Below are 21,218 nucleotides of genomic sequence, written 5' to 3' on the forward strand. Positions count from 1 at the left end.
TTATTATGCTCTATTTCTATGTCCTCTCGCCTTGTCCTGGTCAGTTGCAATTCATGATCATTTCCTTGCAGGGATCAATAAAGTAATATCTTATTTGCCATTTAAGTGAAATTTTGTCTTACAGTGAAGACATCCATGGCCTTGAGGAAAAGTTGTGGGATCTCAGATCGAAGCCACTGGTTCCATGAGCTGTCTCTGTCAACGTCTTCACGTGAGGAAGGTATGTCGAAGTCACCTGGAGAAGAATATCAAGTAACAGTCAGATCTCTTCCTCATGAGGCGAACTGTGTGTCCATGAATGGGTGGCTCTATCATTTTAAACTCCATTCTCACCTTGGATGATGAAACGGAAGCCGAAGCTACGCAGGGGCAGGTAGGCAAACACTGGCTGTTTCTGTGGCTGGCATACAACGCCACTTTCTGTGATGTTGCTGTCAAGCTGGAAAGCAAGGGCAAGCTCGGTGGACTCAACATCCTCTTTGATCTGAAGGAGAAACAGATCAAAGCTGACTTCTTGCAGAAATGTATCTTGGTGTTTGTTTAATGACTGTTTGGAAACTGGAGCACAGAATGTCTCAGCATATTTTCTCTCACTCAGCTCCATTTCTTCTCTTATATAACCTTACTGCAGGTAGCGGGGTAGCTGCCTCTGGGAAATGGAAGAAGGTTAACTGAAGAATAAAGAGTAGCAGGGAACTTTAGGTGGTGTTTATGTGCTTGTATGTGTGTCTGGATTATTTTTGTCATGTATTCCTGCTTGATGTGGGAACAGAAAGACTGCCTATAGAGTGAGAACTCTGGCAAGACTTGTGCAGAAAGAGGAACAGTTATATAGTGCAAACACAGGAGCAAGTCAGAAAAATGCAAAGTTAGATCTAGATATGATACATTTGCCTGACAGTGAAGCAACAAAATGAGATTTGAATGTTAGAGTGTTTGCATTACCTTCTTGGGCTGCACCATAGTTTTGACCACTAGCCAGCGTTCAATGCCCTCTGTGTGCTCCACCTCTAACACATTGTGACTCAGGTCTTTACGAGTCATTGTCACAAGCCGCTTCTCACTCTGCAGGGAGACAGACGCAGCGGGTAGAGGTTGTATAGAAAACAGTTGATAGTTCAGGTTTAAAGGTATGTCAAGGTAAAGGTATGTTAAAGGTAGGTAAGTCAGCTGTGTGTGCTTGCATTAATGTGAGCGAATGATTAGTGAGACAGCTACCTGATTGTAGATGATGATAGAGCGCAAGCGGTGCAGAAAGAGCAGCAGGGAGGGGTGCACGTCATGAAACAGGTTTCTGGTCTGATGGCTCTCAGAGCGCAGAGGAAGGCTGATCTTAGTGGTCCAGCTGATGAGAGAATTAACACAGTTAGGTATTTAGAAAACTGGTGGTTCGAATATCAAACATGCAGCTTTAAAAATAAATAAATTCCTTCTTCCGCTCACCTAGAACATCACGTCTATATACTGGCAGCAAGAAGCTCAGGTAGTTATATACTTCCTAAAATCATTTTCAAGCTGCACTAATCAAAATATCAACTGCGCGTTGAAAGGGGTCAACCAACTCTGTAGTTCCCATCAGGCTCTATGAAGAATTTTAGCATCTTTGGTTCAGTCTCACTGCTCCAAACAACCAGTTTCCATCCAAATAGCTCACACAACCCACTGTACACTACCTGCTCCACACCAAGTGACAGACAAGGTTAACGACTAGCTGGTTAACATAGTGGAGCTTTTAGCAGGGATTTCAGAAGTAAGTGGAGACCAAAACAGAGCTTAAACTAGCTGCTAATGTTGCGTCTTGTCCGCTGGATGTGTAAATAGGCAACTGTTTACCCACAAACCATCAACATTATACTGTGATATCACGTTACTCTTGTGTTTGACACTGCTGCTTTAATAGTTTTTTACTTCGGACACAGGAAACTTAAATGCAAACTTCCTTATGGGGATGCTTTAACTTTGCTGTCATGGAAGAAACAGGCTTTCAAATGTTTATACCAATTAGTCTGGCCATGTACTTTTTATTTGAGGTATATTTACTAACATAACAATTAAACTGTTTTAGTTTATACATAGATTATACATGGTTTGGATTTGGGATTGTGCTTGCTGGCTCACGCCTTACTGGGACACACGACTGAAACGTAGCCATAGTTAATGATACAATATTAGTAACACCTTTGCTTTTCCTACTCTGACAAATCATACTATCATGCATATTGTCTCTTAAACATCCAACCTGTGCTGATTTATGTCCAGAAGCTGTGTGTCCAGAAGCCTCTCATCTTCAGCCCAGTGGGGGAGGATGTATCCCATGGGGCCACAGGTCTTGTCAAAGCGCAAGTGGAAACCATTGGAGTGAATCTCAGGACAGTCTGTGACTTTAAACACGGACTTGAAGCCGATTCCCTTTTGTCCTGTGATGAGTGGAGCAATCACAATCAATGAGAGACCATGTTAAGACAAGGTCAAATTTACAAACATCACACATTCTGTATATCCTCAGGTGACAAAAGCCTAGGCACATGAACCTCGACTTATAATTTCTGATCACATGCACATACTTACCTATGTATCCATATTTATGTTTGCCCTTGGTGCTGCGACCCACATCACAGATGGCCCTAATGTTCCTCTCCTGGAAGCCGTCCTCATTGTTGAGAACGGTGATGCAGTCTCTCTCCACCCAAAAGGCCAGAGCTGGAACAAGACCATCCTCTGGGTAACTGTTGTCGTCAGCATTCTGAAAAATAGAATAAAAGAGGTTAGAACACGTCACAGTAATTGAACTATAAGACATGACACAGTAAGTCAAAATCTCGAGTTGCTTTTTACTTTTACAGAATATTAATCACACCTGATCATAATATAAAGGACCCAAATAAATCACTATTATGAATAACATAATTCTTCAGTTCTTTTTAGCTCAAAAACATGTTTGATAAGATTTTTTCTTGGAGTGGTGCAATGCTTTGAACTACAATAAATTAACAAAAAAGAATGACAGTGAGGTAAATGTCCAAAGTCATAATGTCAGAAGAAATAACTATGTTAACTATGTTTCATAATAACTGAGTATTTGTGATGATTTTATTTCATCACTGAATCAAGATTTAGCTTCATCTTTTAGGGTCTAAATATTATAGAAGCCACCTGAATGAGTTCCAGGACAAAGTGCGTGTCTTTGCTGTAGAGTTCGGTGGAGAGGCGGTCCAAGCTGCGGCCCAGCCTGTCCTGGTGGACCTGCATCAGTTTCTGGCCTTCAGCGTTCAATTCCACACCAATCCCAAACTCGCTCTTCCTGTCAGAAATGGAAGAGACAGAAGTATAGATCAGCAATACTTTTAAGGAACCACATTTGCCAAAACAAAAGCATGATACTTTAAGGGACATAGTGTAGGTAATTGTAAAGGCTGGACGTATGAGGACAAACCTGATGTCCTCAATTACGGCTCTTTGAAGATCTACTGTGGTCTCTGCTTGGCAGCTGGCAGCATCCTTTTCGTTAGAATCAGACGATACTGACTGTTCCTCGCCCTGGCCTCCCTCAGCTTCACTGCTGACTTCTGATGTTTCTCCGTTACGAAGTGAGGCCAGTTCATACAGCTCCTCTTCATCCTCTCCCTCCTCGTCTCGCTCACCATTGACTAAAGGAAAACATTTTGCAATTACAAAATAAGAAAAGGAAACTGGCACAGACCTTTATTATGTATTTATTTAGTATGAAATAAAAATATAGTACTACTTTCAATCACCTTGTTGTAGGCTCTGGTTGAGATGGGAGGAGGCAAAGCTGGTGTCCATGATGTTATCCTCAAGATACTCATCTTCACTCATATTTAGACCTGACAGACTGCTACTCTCAGAATCTATCAAATTAGACTGAAAAAAATAAAAATAAATCAGAAGCCAAGTTTGCCAGGACCATAACAGAGACAAGACCGAGGAACACAGTGAATTTACAGCTATACAACATGGTTACCCAAATATGTACTGTATGTATCAGGTCTGAACACACCTATGCCCCTAAGTTCTATGGGCACAGTAATAGAAAAACAAACAAAACATAAATACAGTTTTTTAACATTATATGTGTTGCAGGGTGCTGACCTAGCAGAGGACAGGAATGCCTAGTGCATTGGGGTTTGACAGCATTCTGTCTAATCTGAATCCAGTATCAAATCTGCTTACTGAATCAGATTTCAGTATTGAATCTACTTATCAAATCCATGTACAAAATCAGGCACATCCTGCCTCAAATGATGCAGAAAAACAAGTCCACGCATTTGTTACTTCTAGGCTTGATTATTTCAACTCCTATTATCAGGCTGTCTGAATAAGTCCCTTAAGACTCTCCAGCTGATCCAGAATACTGCAGCACGTGTACTGACAAGAACTAAGAAAACCGGTCATAATTCTCCCGCTTTAATTTCTCTTCATTGTCTTCCTGTAAAATCGAATATAGAATTTAAAATCCTTCTCCTCACCTACAAAGCTCTTATCAGTCGAGCACCATCCTATCTTAAAGAGCTCATAGTACTCTATTACCCCACTATAACACTGCGCTCCCAGAATGCAGGGTTACTTGTGGTTCTTAAAGTCCCCAAAAGTAAAATGGGAGCCAGAGCCTTCAGCTCTCAAGCTCTTCTCCTGTGGAACCAGGTCCCAGTTTAAGACTTTCCTCTTTGATAAAGCATATTAGTTAGGGCTGGCCCAGGTGAGCCCTGAACCATCCTTAATTATGATGCTATAGGCCTAGACTGCCAGGGGACTTCCAAGTTCAAGCTCAGATTTATTGTCAAGAACATATATATACATTTATATATATATATATATATATACACACACACACACACACACACACACACACACACACACAGAAAAGTAAATATAAAGAAAAATATAACTATGTTTGTAGTGCAAATTTATTACATATAGCCTAAAGGTCTGTAGCTTATGGTGTAGACAAGTGCTTGTGCAGGTTTTGAGTGTATGTGTGTTTGTGTTCCCTTGATGCAATCAGCTTCTCTCTCCTCCGCTCCCTTTCCATCTTTATGCATTTTTATCCATTTAATGCATGTTACTAACTCAACTTCTTCCCTCTCTCCCTGGATCTGGACTGCTGGTTACAAGCCACCTACTGCCCCCTAGTTCCTGCTCGACACCTGCAATCCCTGTGTTGGGCTACTGTGTGCTCTCTTTCCACCTGCACTTTCTCTCTCTCTCTCACTCATTCTTCCCCATTTCTCTATCTCTCTCACACCCCCTCTCTCAACCCAACAGGTAGAGGTAGATGACCGCCTACTCTGAGTCTAGGTTCTGCTTGAGGTTTCTACCTGCTAAAAAGGAGTTTTACATTGCCAATGTCACCAAGTGCTTATTTCTTTTTATGAATTGGCGCAATATAAATTAAGTTTACTTGAATCTATTAAGGTTAGCAAACCTAAGTTATAAATAAGGCTCAGAAACAGTTTTGAGTGGCTGCCTGTAGTTGTAAGCGCTGTATGGTCTTGGCATTAGTGTTCTGGCATTACACTACCCTGAGATCACTTGTCAATTACACTGTGACCAGTTCCTTCTGTTTATTTCACAGATGCTTCTGCTCAAAATGTAAAAAAGAACACAATTCTTGCAGATACAAAGAAAGTTTAAAATATTAAATATTATGTGTCCAAGGTCCACACATTTAAAAGCACTTGTGTTGATTGTCAGTTTCAAATATGACTCATCCAATCTGCTCTGAATACTGTTTTTTTCTATTTTTCTGACTTGTATTCTGACCTTGGCTGGTTCCACATGCGCTGAGTGCGAGTTGCAGATTTGGTTCTGTGGTGGGTTCAGCTTTTTCTGGTAGTCTTTGACCCAGTCTGTGATGCCAAGGAGGATGCCCAGCCGATGCAGGCAGTTTATGTCCCTCGAGTCAGACTGGGCCACAGTGATCAGGACCTGTTTAGATTTGGCCTGGCCCAAGACACGGGAGAAAGGCTCCAAAAACACCTGAAGGTCACGTAGGAAAATACACAACATTTTTTTATCAGTTTCACCAGAAGTGCACTTCATTCTGTCATCACACCACTTGACATTTTTTTATTCAAACTTTATTGTAATAATTGCTGCAAAACCAAACAGGTGAAAATGGGATACAATGATTGCTTAAATCCTGCGTCTAATGTAAAGAAGAAAGTTTTATCACAAACTGTAGCAAGTCTAAAATGTCCAACAAGCCAGGAAGATTCTGCATCTATCTGACCAGGCTGGCTTGATGGAAAAGTCTGCAGTTGGCATGACAACTGTAAGACTGATAACTACCACCTCCTCAGCAATTTAGGTGAGCAGATTAAATTCACAGGCTAAAGCTGCCCACTCTTTTGGTTGAGGAGACACTGAAATGGTGTTACAGCTTTTTGTGTTTTGTTTATTTAAAGCTGTGCTCCATCTCTTTGCTGGGGCAGAATATTTCCTGATTAAACACCACATTCAAAAGAAATCTAAACATCAATATCTATACTCTTTACACACACAAAGTCTGTTTTTTTAATCGCTGAGCATGACATCTAATGATGCTATACGCCTCCTGGTCTTCTTCGACTCCACTTCGACTGTTTGCGTTCACTGTGTTTTACACTAAAATCCAAACAAGGCTTCAACGTAACAGAAGATGTATGATTTGGGCAATGCAGTGATACTGACCTGCTGCAAAAGAGCCTGGCACGTTCTGGTGGGGATTCGTGTCAAACACGCCAAGAGGAATTTGGCCACTCTGCTGTAACAAGACACGTTCTCTTCAGCCTGGGACAAATCTAAAGAACACACATCTTATTTTAGCACAGAGGACACAATCATGCTGGGATTTGCAACACAATGCATTATTCCAGTTGTTAATATCTCCTCGCTATGAAGTAAATAGGATAGATAGGAATCAGAAGTGAACTTAAATCTCCCAGCCCCGATCCATCACTACCTTCTTTAGCCACAGCTGCTGCCAGGGAGCTCTGCATGTGATTGGCCAGGAGGGCGGTGGGAGCATTGACAAGCCCATCAGCCACCACCATGGACACAAGGTGGCCGGCTGTGCCGACGGGGTCCAGGGTCATGGCAGCACTGGAGAAATGCTTGTCTCCTGTGTGTGTGGTGATCCTGAGCAGCAAACCTGGCCTCACCTCCAACGCTGCTAGGCCTGTATTAGCTGTGTTGTAAGTAAATAATAATAATAATAATAATAATCAGATATTATTATTTGGCAATGTTAAGTACACAACCCACAGCTCTAACCTACCATTTGTTGCTGAAACAATCACATTTCCCCACAAAGACATTAAAAGTTTAATTTACAACAATTTTATCTGTATAAATTAAGTAATAGGCATGTTTGAGAAAAACTGAGCAGAATTTACAGCAGAAGAAGAGGGGTAGTACATCTATCTACAAATTATCTAGCCATACATAAACTCTTTGTGGCTGACTCCTACCTGCGTTTCTTTCGATGAAGTCTTTGAGGGAGCCAAGGGGTTTAAAGATCAGTTCCCATTGGCTCCACTCACTTAAATCTTCCAGCAGAGGGCAGGAGAGCAAGCTGGCCAGAGCCTGGGCCTTGGACATCTCGCCTAGGCGCCCCACTGCCTCACACCCACCTTCAGCACTGTTCACGGGAGTGATGATGTAGACAAGAAAGCAGAGATGAAATAGAGGCTAGGAAATGATGGAGCTTTCCAAATTAGTGTATCTCATCAGGGTTATATTGGGCTTAATATCTGTAACTGACAATACACTGCTAACCTTGATTTGCTATGTTTGGCATACAGGGCTGACTCGTAGTAGACCGGGCTTAGTCCTCCTCCAGCCAGCCCTCTCTGGCGTTGGACCAGGCCAGCCAGCATTTGCAGAGTCCCATAGCCCAGGTCACGACTGTCCCGGACCCTGTAGTGGGACCTCAGTGCTGACTCAATATGTGAGAGCTGGAAAAAAAGGACAGTTGGATGTTCATTTTCCTGTCACCATGTAGAAGATTTTTTCACAGAGAAAGAATTTTAACACTTTGTGAAAACTTTGTGTGTGTCTTTAAAGCACTCACATCATCTGGATCAGTGGAGGTTATGTCGCCACACTGGTTGATGAACTCAAACACGTCTTGTCTGGTGGGTCTGAAGCCACTGCTGGCAAGTTCCATGCTGCCACTGCCCAAAATCAAAGCAGACCCCAGTGTGTCCTGCAGCAGCTGCACACAACCAGAGACAAACTGTTTGAAAACAGTGTACTATTCTCTATATCAGGGGTATTCGATTAGAATTCAAAGAGGTGCAGTTAGAGAAGCAAAGGTCCGGAACATCAAAACGCCTAACTTATCATTCAGGACTGTCAAATCAAGTCAGTTTTCACATCAAACTGGAGGGATAATAAATAATAACTACTCTAATAATAAATTCTAAATTTAAGTAAACTAAAATAAAGTGCCTAATTTTTTAGAAAGAATTAAATAAAAAGTGTAGCTTGAAGTGATGAAGTGTAGTCTTAACCAATTTTATAATAAACACTCATAACACATGAACAGCTGTAATACTGTAATGCCAACCTCCTCTTCTCTTTCATTCCCTCTTACAGAGCTACCACTTTTCTACTTTCTCTTGTTCAGTGAGAAACGTGACCTCTAGTTTCTCCTGCCAGCTAGCATTGGAGTTCTATGAGATATTCTGCACGTGGGAGGAATGTACATGTAAGAATCTGTACATTCTTGATTAAAAGCCTTTTGAAATCTCTCCTCAATTCGTGTGTGTTTCCAAAACGTCTCTGGTGAATCTCGCGGACTCGCCTCGCAAGCATCGGAATGCACAGATTTGATTGGCTGAGCAGCGTCACAGGAGACGATTGGAGCACATGCAATTGGTCTGTGAGTTTCCTTGGCCGCTAAACCAGTACAGTAAATGCTAGAAAAGCTGTGCGGGTTAAAATAGAAATGCTCTGTCACAAGGTAGTAAGTCTCAATAATAAATCGGCTGTAGAATGGCGGTCCGGACAGTGACAGCGGCTGGGTCTGGACCGCGGTCCGCCTATTGGTGACCACCGCTCTATATCTATATATATCACACTCGTCCAGACAGAGAATCCAGAGAATTAACAGTAAAATAAAAGGTTTTAGAGATGAAAGAACATGTACCTGAGTGTGTTTAACCAGGAACTCCAGAAAGTTGCCTTGCTCTAAAGACGGGAAATCTTTGACCTGGAAGTGTTTGGTCAACTTCTTTTCCAAAGAGGCCATGTGGGCCAAAGTGATGGTTGAGTTCTGGGAGGACAGGCTGTCTTTAAGGAACTGCTTTACTTTGGCTGAGAGACACGGAACAGAAATGTGTGTATATCATAGACTGACACAGACTGGATACATCATTAAAAAGACATTATCAGTGTGTGGTAGAAACACAGCATCAATACCTTCACTGGGGAGGGGTGAGGTGGTGAGTGTGTCCTCTTTGGTAGTTTGTTCGGTGGTTTTGGATGCCTTGTCTTTGAGAACCAGGTCCTGTGGGACAGCCAGGGAGCCTCCACAGATGGCCAGCTGAAACAGAGCCTTTGCCAGCCGGTTACCTGACACCTGCAGCAGGAAGCACTGAATGTGCTGGATTAGAAATGAAACAAACGTATGTATCAGAGACACTGTAATCACTGACATGACATCACAAATGACTATTGAGAACTGAGATAAAATGAGCACAGGGTGTTTCTCTGGCAAAAGCCTCTAGCTTTCATTACATTTAATTAGTGTTAATGTATAAACATATAACAAGGTTTTTAAGCTTTACTGCGCAGACTTCACTAAAAGCTCTTCTGCAAAATTCAGCAAGTGTGAAACCTGAAACCTTTTTAAACGTCTTAACCCTTTTTCTCCCAATTTGGACTGGCGCACAGTACTGTCTTTGTTGTCCTTCTTTTGGGCTATGAAGAAGGAGTTGGGAACTTATCTTATCGCTGTGATTTTGGGTTATGCAAATCTTTGCACCCCTGTCCAATATTTGTGTGTACTTTTGGTCTGAGGCTGTTCTTTATGGTTTAATGCTCTAATTAAGGGAACTCACATACAATGATGTGGCCACAATTGTGTGCTCCAACTTTCCATCTGAGGACATGATGATGTTTGAAGACAGACAGAGGAGGGATAAGTGAATGGAGGTGTTCATGATAGCATGCTGACCTGGTTTTATAATGAGTAGGAGAAATTCTCCAGGACAAAGATGGGCCCGGAACATGTAGGCGGCTGTCAAGATGAGTTAAGCCACAAATCTAAGTTTAGCCAGTATTCATCAGCTAAAAGTAACTCTTTTCTGATGCCTTTATTGGGGATTAGGATTTTATAAAGGGGGACATTTTGTTAATGAACTCAGAAATGGAGAGCAGCTCTGTTGTCCACCATGATGGCTCATGGTGAGAAGCACCCAGCAGTCTGAAGCAGCAAAACATACAAACAGGGTGTCATAACCACTGAGCTCCCAAAAATGTGGACAAGCTCTTTTGATGCATCTGTATCTGAGGAAGCATCGGATTCATTAACAGAATACATTTGCAGTGTGTAGCGCCCACCTTAGCCATTTTGGGACTGAACACCCCCTCTGCGTTTGAGAAGACTTCCAGCGCTACCTCGGCTGCTGCCATGGAAATGTACTTTTTCCGGAGGTCCAGGCTGCCTGCGTTGGAGAAGTAATCTGCTCCTTGCATTGGGTCCAACACGCTCTTCTTTATCTTTCTCAGACGCTCGTAGGTCTCCTCCTCCAGCTCTTTCTGGATGACCTCCCTGGCTTGCTCCAAGATGGCGTATTCACCACGACTCACTTTCATTAGGGTCTGAAAAGGAGTGTTATTATAGAATTATATATTTTTCATCAGCTGTACCCCTGTATGTCCACCAGATAATTAACTATGATTTGCTGAGGTTTCAGCATTGCATTCACAGCCCTTTTCAGTTAATAGTCACATTCAACATTAATTTCTACTAAAGTAAATCCAACAACAAACTGTGTGCCAATACTCATAGATGTGATGACTCCTCATGATGTTTTCACCATAGTGTACACAGTGGTGGACTAGCAGTATACACACATTTATCAGGTAAGAGAAGGTTCCTTACAGGTGCTGACACGAGCCAATTTTTTATGCACACCATAGTGGCAGGGTGAGGTAATTTGTGCACTGTCTAGGAGCTGTAAAAATGGTTTTAGACTGTTGTCTCTGTACACAGACAAGGTCAGGCAATGCTAGGTCGAAACTATGGATTATTTCAATGGATCATTTTATTTATCTGTTTTGCCAATATAGTATCACACTTCCCATTAGAGGAAACTGAGATTTGACTAGGTAACACTTTAAAATGTGGAGATTCATATTAGCATGTATGTGTTGCAGTAGGTCTTGTCTCTTACCGCTATGGGCAGCCCAACGCTATGTATCCTGATTCCCAGCTCGTAAGGAGATTCACAGTTGTAGTGGTCAGCCAGATACTTCATGAACTCAGCCAAGTCTACTTTTGGCTTGCTCTGCTTCCTCCTAAAAATGCGAAGTTGCTAAATAACGGAAAGAGAAATACATGCAATAATTAAAATTGAGGTTTGACAGAACACACATACCTAAAGCTACAGGAAACTGACTTTGTAGGTAAATAAGTAAAAACTGTGTGGATGTTCCTGTCATCACATAACAGAAACGTCATCAGCGACACTTCCCTGTTGCTTTGTTTTGAACAGATCTCATGACAGAGAGGCAAAGCCTAAAATATGGAACACTGCTCTTTCCTGGTCTTTGTTTTGCTGTTGTCGTTGTGTGTTTTGCATTGTTAGGTTTACCTGATTTGGTGATGTTTTCTCAGGTGTGTTGATAATGATCAGCATATAGCACTAACTAGGCTGCTCTGTAGCATTTTCAGCCCAGATTCATGTGGCTTAAACATGAAGTCTGCGGCTGTGGGATTCCTCTGGGCTTTCTCCAGAAATATGTAGTATGTTTTGTGTAACCTCAGATGCTTTGCACTGTACATTACCAATAAATACAAATTAGGAGAAAATGAAATCTGGTTCCTAGTGGCTTTAATGAAATGTTAAAAAAAAAATTAATAAAAGAATATAAAAGGTCCCTTAATATTCCATCATCTGCAAACATACCCGTGAACCACAGGTCAATGCCTTTTAGAAGAAACACATTTTCCAGCAGGGAACGAGTGATTAAAAGAAAAATTTCTGGTTCAACAGTTAACAGTCCAAACAAAAAAATGACTCCAATTATCTGACATAAAACTGTAGAGCTTGAATACAAAGCTCAATCTACAAAACTAAAAACAAAAAATATCATCTACACTTTGTTTGTGAATATTTAGTACCAGTTTCATCACATAGATCCCTGTGTCATTTCCCATGTCAGTCATACCTTCAAGATGTCTAGTGTCTCGATCTGGTGGATATCATCATCTTTAGTATTACTGTCAATCTTGAACATGCGGTGGATGATTGGGAGTTTGCAGAGGGGCCCCAGGTTCAGCTCTTCGTAGTGCTTCTTGTCCTTCAGGCCAGCCAGTGACTGGCCCAGCTCATACAGGGTACAGATGGATGTCACTGCTTCAGTAGACTGACAGAACGAGAAAAAAAGACTTTAGTAGCCACCAAAAACATCCAGATTAAAACTAGTATTAGCAAATGCATGTTTGCTAACCTCTATGAACATGTTGACCTCTCTTATGATGTACTGAAGGTCTTTGAGAGCCGGAATCATCCAGGGCTTTATCCTTCCTGCTTCCAAGGAAGGAATCTGCATCAGCCCACAAACCCTGGATATCACCTGAGGACAATGACGAAATGAAATACAGAACATAAGTTAGTTTTATAAATTCATAAATGTAACACTTGATGATAAAATCGACCCATGGGCTAGTTGTTTTGCGCAATTGTAATTTGGTTGGCTAATCGATACATTTATATGTATGCCTCCCATGGGATAGACAGCCTTTATGACAGTTGGTGATGAATGGGGATTGTAGTGTTTTAAGAGGATTTTTATCTGTGGTCTGTCAGTCAGTCCACAAATATTCACCACCCATTTTTCCACCACAGTTTTCAACCTAGGAGGCTTAAATTTGGCATGGAGGTAAAGAGTGTGTGTTCATGCCAATTTGCTAAAAGAGGCTATGGCAATGTAGTAGCATATTGCAAAAAGGCACGTAACTCGCCAATAGAATCACAGACTTGCACAATATTTTGTGGAAAGGTTGGTCATGAGCCAAAGGACAGCTGATTAACTGTCCATGCCAACTGGTACACCAGGGGTGTGGTTGTGGGAGTAGTGTATAACAAAAAGTTGCAAAACTTGTTAACAGATTCACGTAACATGACCAAACTTTGTAGAAAGACAAATGCACACAAACACAGACGGACATACACATACACACATACCATTTTGCCAAGCCCCCTTTCATAACTCATAAACCGTGTGTCGTAGACACCTGTGGGAGGCATCCCACACCCTGCGAGTTATCCCACCCCATTTAAGTTGTAAGTAAGTAACATGTGCATGCATGCATACCAGGTTTAGGAATACCTACTGGTGTAGCACAATAGCATTGTGCTATTGTTGCTTACCTCACAGACATCATCAAGATGGAGGACACTTGGTGGCTACTGTGATAAACTAAACCTTCTCATAGTAGTAAAGCCTTTAATCTGGACTTGCAAGTTCATATTCAATATTTTTCACTCTAAAAGAACAGTTTGACATTTTGGGAAATACGCTTACTTGCTGTTTTGCAAAGGCGTAGATGTGAAGATCAATGCCATTCTCACATCTGTCTGCTAAATATGAAGGGTTTACAGGAGGGTTTATACAAACAGGAGTGTAAAAAGTTGGAGGTGGAGTTTATGAGTTTATGAGTTTATGAGTTTACGAGTTTAAGATGTTCTGGCTTCACTTTTGGGGAGCTGTCATGTCATCATCTTTACATACAGTCAATGTTCTAAGTAAAGATAATCCTGCTGTCTCTAGCTTCATATTTACCATACAGATTTGAGTGAAATCCAAAATGTTGAACTATTCAAACTCTGTGCTCTTCCTCCTCACCTTCTCTTTGGTGACCAGGTCTCCTTCTGCAGCGATGTCTCGTATCACATCTTCCACCAGACTGTTGACGGTATCCTGATCCAGGACCCTGTGCCTCCTCCTCCCTTTCAGATCCTCCTCATCCTCCTCGATAGCCTCTACTGCTCGCATATTACCTCCATGGACCTCTCTCAGCTGGGCATGATATGCTTCCCTGAACACGGGGGAACTGTCCTCTCTCTTGGTTACATTTCTCATTTTGCTCTTCTGCTCTTTCATCAAGCTCACATCTGCCCCCAGCACTGGAAAGTCAGAGCCAGAGAGGAAGTTGGACGCCACGGGCTGTTGCAGCTGATCTTTTTCAGGCTCTCTTGTAAGATCCTGTACGGCTGTGGAAGGACCTGGCAACACATATTTGTTTCGTAAGTATGGAGAAGTGACAATCTTTGTTTTCTGTGCATGAAACTGATTGTCGTCATGTTAGGGTACCTGCAGTTGTTCGCAATGCAACAGTCTTGGGATCTGTTGCTGGTTCAGATTGAGTTGGCAACTTCTTGGCGCCAGCTTCCCAGTTGTCATACAGAGACATGTACTGTTTGAGAGGAAGCTGTTCACCAAACATCTGAAAATAGCAGGTTTGGAGCTGGTCCATTGATGGAGCACTCAACTGGTACTTCTTCATCACCTGGAACACATCAGAAGATTTTACTGACAGGGTGGTTTCCATACAGTACAAAGGTTTAACTTTATGTGGTATCAAAGGTCAGTTTTTGGATTAGTACCATAAAAGCACAATCCAACATCCAAATTCAAACTACAGCTATACCAAAGTTATTAGCTTTATACCTTTTAATGCTTTTGAAGATCTGTTTAGGTCAGTTTTGACTATAAGGTTTTTCACTGAAATCAGACACAACCTTGTACCTTGACTTTCTATCAGCCAAAGTTGACTGCAAACACAAAACTAGTATCAACACCATGCCCCCACCATTAGTATGTCCATGTCTGACATAGTTGGCAATTTAAAAATAAAAGTGAACTGTTTTGACTTGAGACATTTAAGACTTACGTTCCAAAGGTTTCACAATATTTCAAAGCAGTGGGCTGAGCACCAACACTACTTCTCTTATGTCTTAATGTCTTATTTAAAGCTTTAAGTGACTGAACTATTCACAAGCGGCTCCACTGTTTACATTACTCATAGTCAAATTAACCTGCTAGCAGGGTTTTAGGGCAAACATATTTGCTATTGGGCAACTATTAACCTCCATTCCTCACAGTCTGTCAGGGAGGTTCCGTGCATAGCTTGGTGGCATTAGACCAATTAAATGATACGCCTTGTTTGCATGTACTGGGATTATGGTGAAGCAATAGGCAAAGGAGGCTGGTGGTTTTTTTTTGACACAAATAAGGTTTTAGAAGTATTTTTAGATTTAGTGGCTTTCTGATGTCCATGTACTCAAAGACCGTTCAATTCATTTAAGAGTGACAAGCATGTTTTAAACTTTAAAACTGGTTTGCGGGATGTGTGGTGCCTTGCTAACATGCTAGCACCAGCGTCGGTAGCACTGCGGATTCGTAACCCCATGTCTAACCTATGTGAAATATTTATATGTTAAGTCTACTTCCCTTTCTGTCATGGTGCATTGGATAATGTTGGGTAATTTGCATCATGTTTAGATAAAACATGCACAGTCCAAGTCACAACTAGGAAGAATTGTTGCTTCACAGTCAAATGTACATTATAAACACATGCTAACAGAGTAAACACCTAACTGAAAAATATTGGTCTATATATCTGTGGATATACAGTAACTGACCTCCATAATCCTCTGGTACAGGTGCGGTTGGGTCAGTTTCTCAGCTGGCTTGGACTCAGTAAAGAGTGGGTTAACAGGAAGACAGACAGTGGAGAATAAAGAGTCAGTAGAAATCAAAGAAGGACCTAAAAAGTTAATTCCTGCCTGAGTGGGAGGCACATAGTGAGAGCTGAAATCCAGCTGTGGCATGGTAACACTAGTAGCGCTACTCTTCCCAACAAGTGATTCATTTCTCTGTGGTGTTGCAGGCCTGCTGTCCTCTGTAGCTTTTCCTGACTTCCCAGCTACAGGCTGGTGGATCTTATGGAACACCACATCCCCGCTCACAACTAGATCTCCTTTTAGTGATTCTACCAGGCAGGAAATAGTTTTGAAACCCAAAGAGGCCAAGGCCAGGTTGTGGTGGTATTTCTGGCTGTAGACTATAGCCACCTTCTTCAGAGGAATCCCGTCTGGATGTTCTTTCATCAGGGCCACAATATTTTCCAGAACGTTCTCATTCCTCTCGTTGTCTTCTGTAACTTTTGCTGATGCCCCAGCAGCAGCTCCAGCTCTACTTTCATGTTGATGGTCCTTATCAAACACCAGTCCTCCCTCCACAACCAGATCACTATCCAGAGAGGTCAATAGGCTAGCCATGGATCCGTGGCCCAAGGAGGATAAAGTCAGGTTTTTATGGTATGTCTGTCCGTAGAATACAGCCAGCTTTTTCAGAGGGATCCCAGCCGGGTGCTGTCTCACCATGGCCACTATATTCTCCAGAACCTCCTCCACATTCTCGCTGTCCTCTGCAGCTTTTGTGGATGCCCCAGCTCCAACCCCCTTCGCACAGCTGTGGGATTTGTGAAACACCATTTCACCTTCCACAACCAGATAACGATCCAGAGAGGCTACCAGGGTAGCCATTGAGTCGAAGCCAATGGAGGATAAAGTCAGGTTCTTGTGGTACGTCTGGCTGTATAATACAGCCAGCTTTTTCAGGGGGATCCCAGCTGGGTGCTGCCTCACCATGGCCACTATATTCCCCAGAACTGTCTCCACATTCTCACTTTCCTCTGTAGCTTTTGTGGATGCCCCAGCTCCAGTCCGCTTCGCCAAGCGGTGGGATTTGTGAAACACCATTTCACCTTCCACAACCAGATAACGATCCAGAGAGGCTACCAGGGTAGCCATTGAGTCGAAGCCAATGGAGGATAAAGTCAGGTTCTTGTGGTACGTCTGGCTGTATAATACAGCCAGCTTTTTCAGGGGGATCCCAGCCGGGTGCTGCCTCACCATGGCCACTATATTCCCCAGAACCTTCTCCATCTTGAGTAATGCTATCATAGGAAACAGAGAATACCATTACAGATAAACACAGCAAATAGTCTGTGCTCTCACTAATAAGCTATATAAATAAGTAATGTGCTTTAACACACACACACACACACACACACACACACAAATATCCAACAGAGAATCCTTAACACTATAAGGGAAGAAAAAGAGGAAGATACCCTTATACTGGAAACGAGGAGAGTGAATATTGGAAATACATTCATAAGGTTGCCAAAAACGAAACTCTGCATTAATCCCAATATTGCTCCATATCTGCTCGATGTGTAAAGCCCTTTTTGCATGGTGATATGTCAATAGGTTCGTTCAAAGTGACTGCGTCTGACTTTCACCAAAACGTGGGCTGCAGGCAACTGCAGTGATGGGGTATTAAAACACAGCCATCAAGTCGGACACATTCTAACTCCAGCAGAGTGTGTGAGCTGTGAGCTTAGAACAATGAGTGATCTCAGGCATGGAGATCAGGCAAAAGGTGGTACCAACTTTGTGCAGCCGGATAAAAGCAACTGCAGCCGCCTTGCTCCCACAAGGTTTTAATGTCTTGTGACATAGTGACGTCTTGCATGCTGGATAGAAATTTATGTTAAGTCCAGCATGCAACACGTTAAGTCAGCGCTATGAAGAACCGCATGAAGTCAAACGCACCTAATATGTCAGTGTTGGTTTACAGGCTGTTGCCTACAAGTGACCAAACAAGCTGCTATTGCAGGTCTAATGGTAAACATGTTTTTTTCTAAAACAAGAATACTTATTATGATTATTAACAAAAACATGTCAAGTCTCAGTGCATCAATGTTAAATAGAAAAAATTTAACAATGAAAAGCAGTTGAACAATAAGTTGTTTAAATAAAATACTGTCTATCACAAGCAAAGTATCCTTATTTCCTGATTTAGCCTAGTTGTGATGAAAAAATAAGACTGACAAACTGTCCAAGCATTTGACCTTATATGACCTTACTCATATGTCCATACTTCACACTTTGGTCAGTACCCTGGAAGAACTGTAATTCAATACCGAGCGCTGGTAAATATTCTTGTCAATATTGACAAATACTAAAATGTTGCATCAGAAGGCTCAAATCACCAAATCCTTCCCCTTTACCAGATTAAACTGTCACTCTTTGAAATCAAGTAGCCAACACAGTGGTAATTTAAGCACAATAATAAATAAGGTGGATAATTTTCCAACAGATCCTCCAACAGAGGCACACCCCATGTCCCACTAGTGTTTCTTTATGACTACAGACACACAGCTGAGAGTGTGGCACGACATAAAGTTGAAATGGCTTACACTTATCAGCCCATCTGTGACACAACCCCAGCTTGCCAAAAATAAAATTCATATACTGTATTTCTTTTAATTTGTTAAACCATAGAATGAGATTTCCAAATACTGTATACAGAAGCACATGGATAAACTAGACTGATCAGCACAAAGTGACAAGAATAAGCACAGAGCAGAGATAGGGTCTATCTTACCTATTCTTTCAAATGACAAGATCGGCAGTTCATCTCCCTCAGAACTTGAACAACAGTGTATAAACCCGCAACCTTCATGTTTCAGCTTATAACTGTCCTCCCTCCCAGCCTCCTCCTCCTCCTCAGATATGGTGTTTCATTCTGAGGAAAGCCAGAGTGAAATGAAACTGAAAGTAACTGACATGCTCATTCAAGTCTATGGCTTGAGCCACACTCTCATATTCTAGGAAATGGTTAGCCTCACCATACACATATAAAGCACTACAAAAAGTCAGGGACCATGAGGCAAACAAATGCTGGAGTTGCAGTAGAGCAGCATATGTTTTTGACATAGAGAGCCTATTTGTCTGAGGCACTAATTCATTTAAAGTTCTGTTTTTATATTCAAATGATATCTGCTTAGACACAACATTAATGATACCGTATTTACCAGATGATATGGTAATGAAAAAATGACAATTAGTCTGTAAGGGGATGTCAGTGACAAACAGAAGGGAAAACAAAACAGTAGCAGCATGTGGTGGTTATGTCACAGAGAAAGGGAGGGGACAGGAGATGTGGCCTTAAGTTTCACATTCCTGGCTTGCTGTTACCTAATAATACTGTTAATGCCCAAACAGTGTGTCACTTGTGAAAACAAGTGTGTACCTAAGGAAACGAAACGCTAGTTAAAAATGCAACATTGGCACTGTGGATTCCTGGATAACTGGGTGGATATTTATATCAACAAAGTAACGTGGTAGCACATCTATCACCCCACCTCTTTTAATAATCGTCTTGTTCCTGTTTCCCACCTAACCGGAATGACTAGCAACCACTGTGGAATTTACAGCACTATCTGTCTTTATAAATATATATCTTCACACAATCAGTTCAGTGGCGTTTTGAGTCAGTACAATAAAACTTTCAGTAAAATATTCTCACACGAAAAACAGGTCTGGGTAGCTAATTTCTTTCTAACTCCACACCCCCACGCTATTTTTAATTTTCAAACTTGTAGTCTTCAGCCCCAACCGACACTGACCCAAGTGACATCACTTGAGACCATTTATCAGACTTCCCACAGCTCCCTCTGGAGATTTGTACAACTTTTTTTTTCTGTACTCTACAAGACCAAACTGACTTTGACGTGTAAAATTTGAGCAGTTCTCCTTTACAGACTACTTCTTAATTAGTATCTCTGCATTAGCATAAAACAGCATCGATCTTAGACAACAAAATTACACTTCTTCATCTCCTTTTAACTTCAAAAATTCAACTAGATGGCAGTGGGGCTGTTGATAGCTGCTGTCATTCTAAATCAAATGTTTAACACAAATTTGAAATAAATTACAAGGCACAGCACTTTCTCTCTGACCCACACTCTAGGAAGGGTTTGCAATAAGTGCACTCTGTGCAGCTGTGTCCACCTTAAAGTACTACAGGTAAAAACAAGCCACCGACAACATACCTTGGATTGGTCAGTGCATCATATCTTACGGCTGTAGCGTACAGCACTGCAAATAATGATGAAGACAAGAAAGCAAGAGAGAACAGTGATGATGAAGAGTAACAGGCCACATTTAGTAGGTAATGTATCTGTGCCGAGTCAAAACTCATCGGGCAAAACATCCTACCACAGGGTTATGTAACCCGTTAAACCTATGCAGGTTTTGTGTTACAACTCAGGCTCATGACACTTGACTACTGACACACCCAGCTAAGCTGACACACAGAAGTTTCCCAACTACAGTGAGGACAGTATGAGGCTCAGCGTTTAACAATATTAACATGTAACGTTAAAACAAATTTGACTTAGCGGCCAGTTATAGACAGCCATCAATCTTATGCTTAGTCTGAGATAAATGTGGAAAATGCCCCTCAAATTCACACGTTACATATCTCTTCCATTAATAACTAAAATGACATGTAATTCCCCACGTATAACATGATGCATTCAGTAAAACGAAGGAGGATGTTACAACAATGTGCATTTTGGAACAAGGAAAAGAAAAGATGGCACAAAGTGTTTTGGCAGTCATGGGAGCAAACCTGATAGTTTTATAACAACTAGCATTAGTTAACAGACTTTAGTTAACGTTAACAGCTACAGACTCCGGTCAGACGGTACTGTAATGTCGCTAACGTTAACATCTTGGCAGGAAAGCGTGTGCAACCGGGAGAGATACCTGCTGCCGACACACTTACACCAACTAAACCAAAGTGACGTGCCAAGACTACTTCAAAACTCAGTAGGAGCACCAACTAAGATAGCTGGTTAAGTATGGCCCACTGCCTTTCCAGATAACGTTACCTCTTATTGTGCCAGACAGTTGGGGGGGGGGGGATGCCTACATCCTCAGTCTGTGCTGGAGGAAATAACCATGGCAATAATAAAACCAATGGGACAGTTTACTTTAGCTAGCGGAAATGCTAGGCTGGCTAACGTTAGCAAATAATACCATAGTATAGTGATATAACTTTAAATTAATCACATTAGTCAATCAATAACGAACGGTAAAATGCCCTGTGTCGCCGTATTGGTA

The 21,218-nt window shown here is 41.7% G+C and overlaps 1 protein-coding gene across 1 annotated transcript in view; it reads right to left on the minus strand.

The window, feature by feature from the left end:
- Positions 1–21,007, minus strand: part of wu:fj29h11 (protein NO VEIN) — a 44,040-nt gene extending 23,033 nt beyond the window's left edge. The window contains exons 1-25 of the mRNA XM_038735417.1: positions 20,987–21,007; positions 15,879–17,197; positions 14,548–14,743; positions 14,080–14,459; positions 12,682–12,807; positions 12,400–12,597; positions 11,403–11,543; positions 10,567–10,827; positions 9,424–9,607; positions 9,152–9,318; positions 8,072–8,215; positions 7,777–7,955; positions 7,470–7,639; positions 6,962–7,186; positions 6,691–6,800; positions 5,782–5,997; positions 3,756–3,882; positions 3,434–3,647; positions 3,154–3,301; positions 2,569–2,743; positions 2,240–2,417; positions 1,219–1,345; positions 946–1,065; positions 334–484; positions 123–235 (exon numbers count right to left, since the gene is read on the minus strand). Coding sequence (XP_038591345.1) covers positions 123–235; positions 334–484; positions 946–1,065; positions 1,219–1,345; positions 2,240–2,417; positions 2,569–2,743; positions 3,154–3,301; positions 3,434–3,647; positions 3,756–3,882; positions 5,782–5,997; positions 6,691–6,800; positions 6,962–7,186; positions 7,470–7,639; positions 7,777–7,955; positions 8,072–8,215; positions 9,152–9,318; positions 9,424–9,607; positions 10,567–10,827; positions 11,403–11,543; positions 12,400–12,597; positions 12,682–12,807; positions 14,080–14,459; positions 14,548–14,743; positions 15,879–17,186 — 5,358 coding nt within the window. The 5' untranslated portion in view covers positions 17,187–17,197; positions 20,987–21,007. The remainder of the gene's footprint in view (positions 1–122; positions 236–333; positions 485–945; positions 1,066–1,218; positions 1,346–2,239; positions 2,418–2,568; positions 2,744–3,153; positions 3,302–3,433; positions 3,648–3,755; positions 3,883–5,781; positions 5,998–6,690; positions 6,801–6,961; positions 7,187–7,469; positions 7,640–7,776; positions 7,956–8,071; positions 8,216–9,151; positions 9,319–9,423; positions 9,608–10,566; positions 10,828–11,402; positions 11,544–12,399; positions 12,598–12,681; positions 12,808–14,079; positions 14,460–14,547; positions 14,744–15,878; positions 17,198–20,986) is intronic.
- Positions 21,008–21,218: the final 211 nt, after the last annotated feature.

This window comes from Micropterus salmoides, unplaced genomic scaffold (assembly GCF_014851395.1).
Source record: "Micropterus salmoides isolate LMB-PRFRI ecotype aquatic unplaced genomic scaffold, ASM1485139v1 Ms_hic_scaffold_21, whole genome shotgun sequence".
In the NCBI taxonomy this organism is placed as follows: Eukaryota; Metazoa; Chordata; class Actinopteri; order Centrarchiformes; family Centrarchidae; genus Micropterus; species Micropterus salmoides.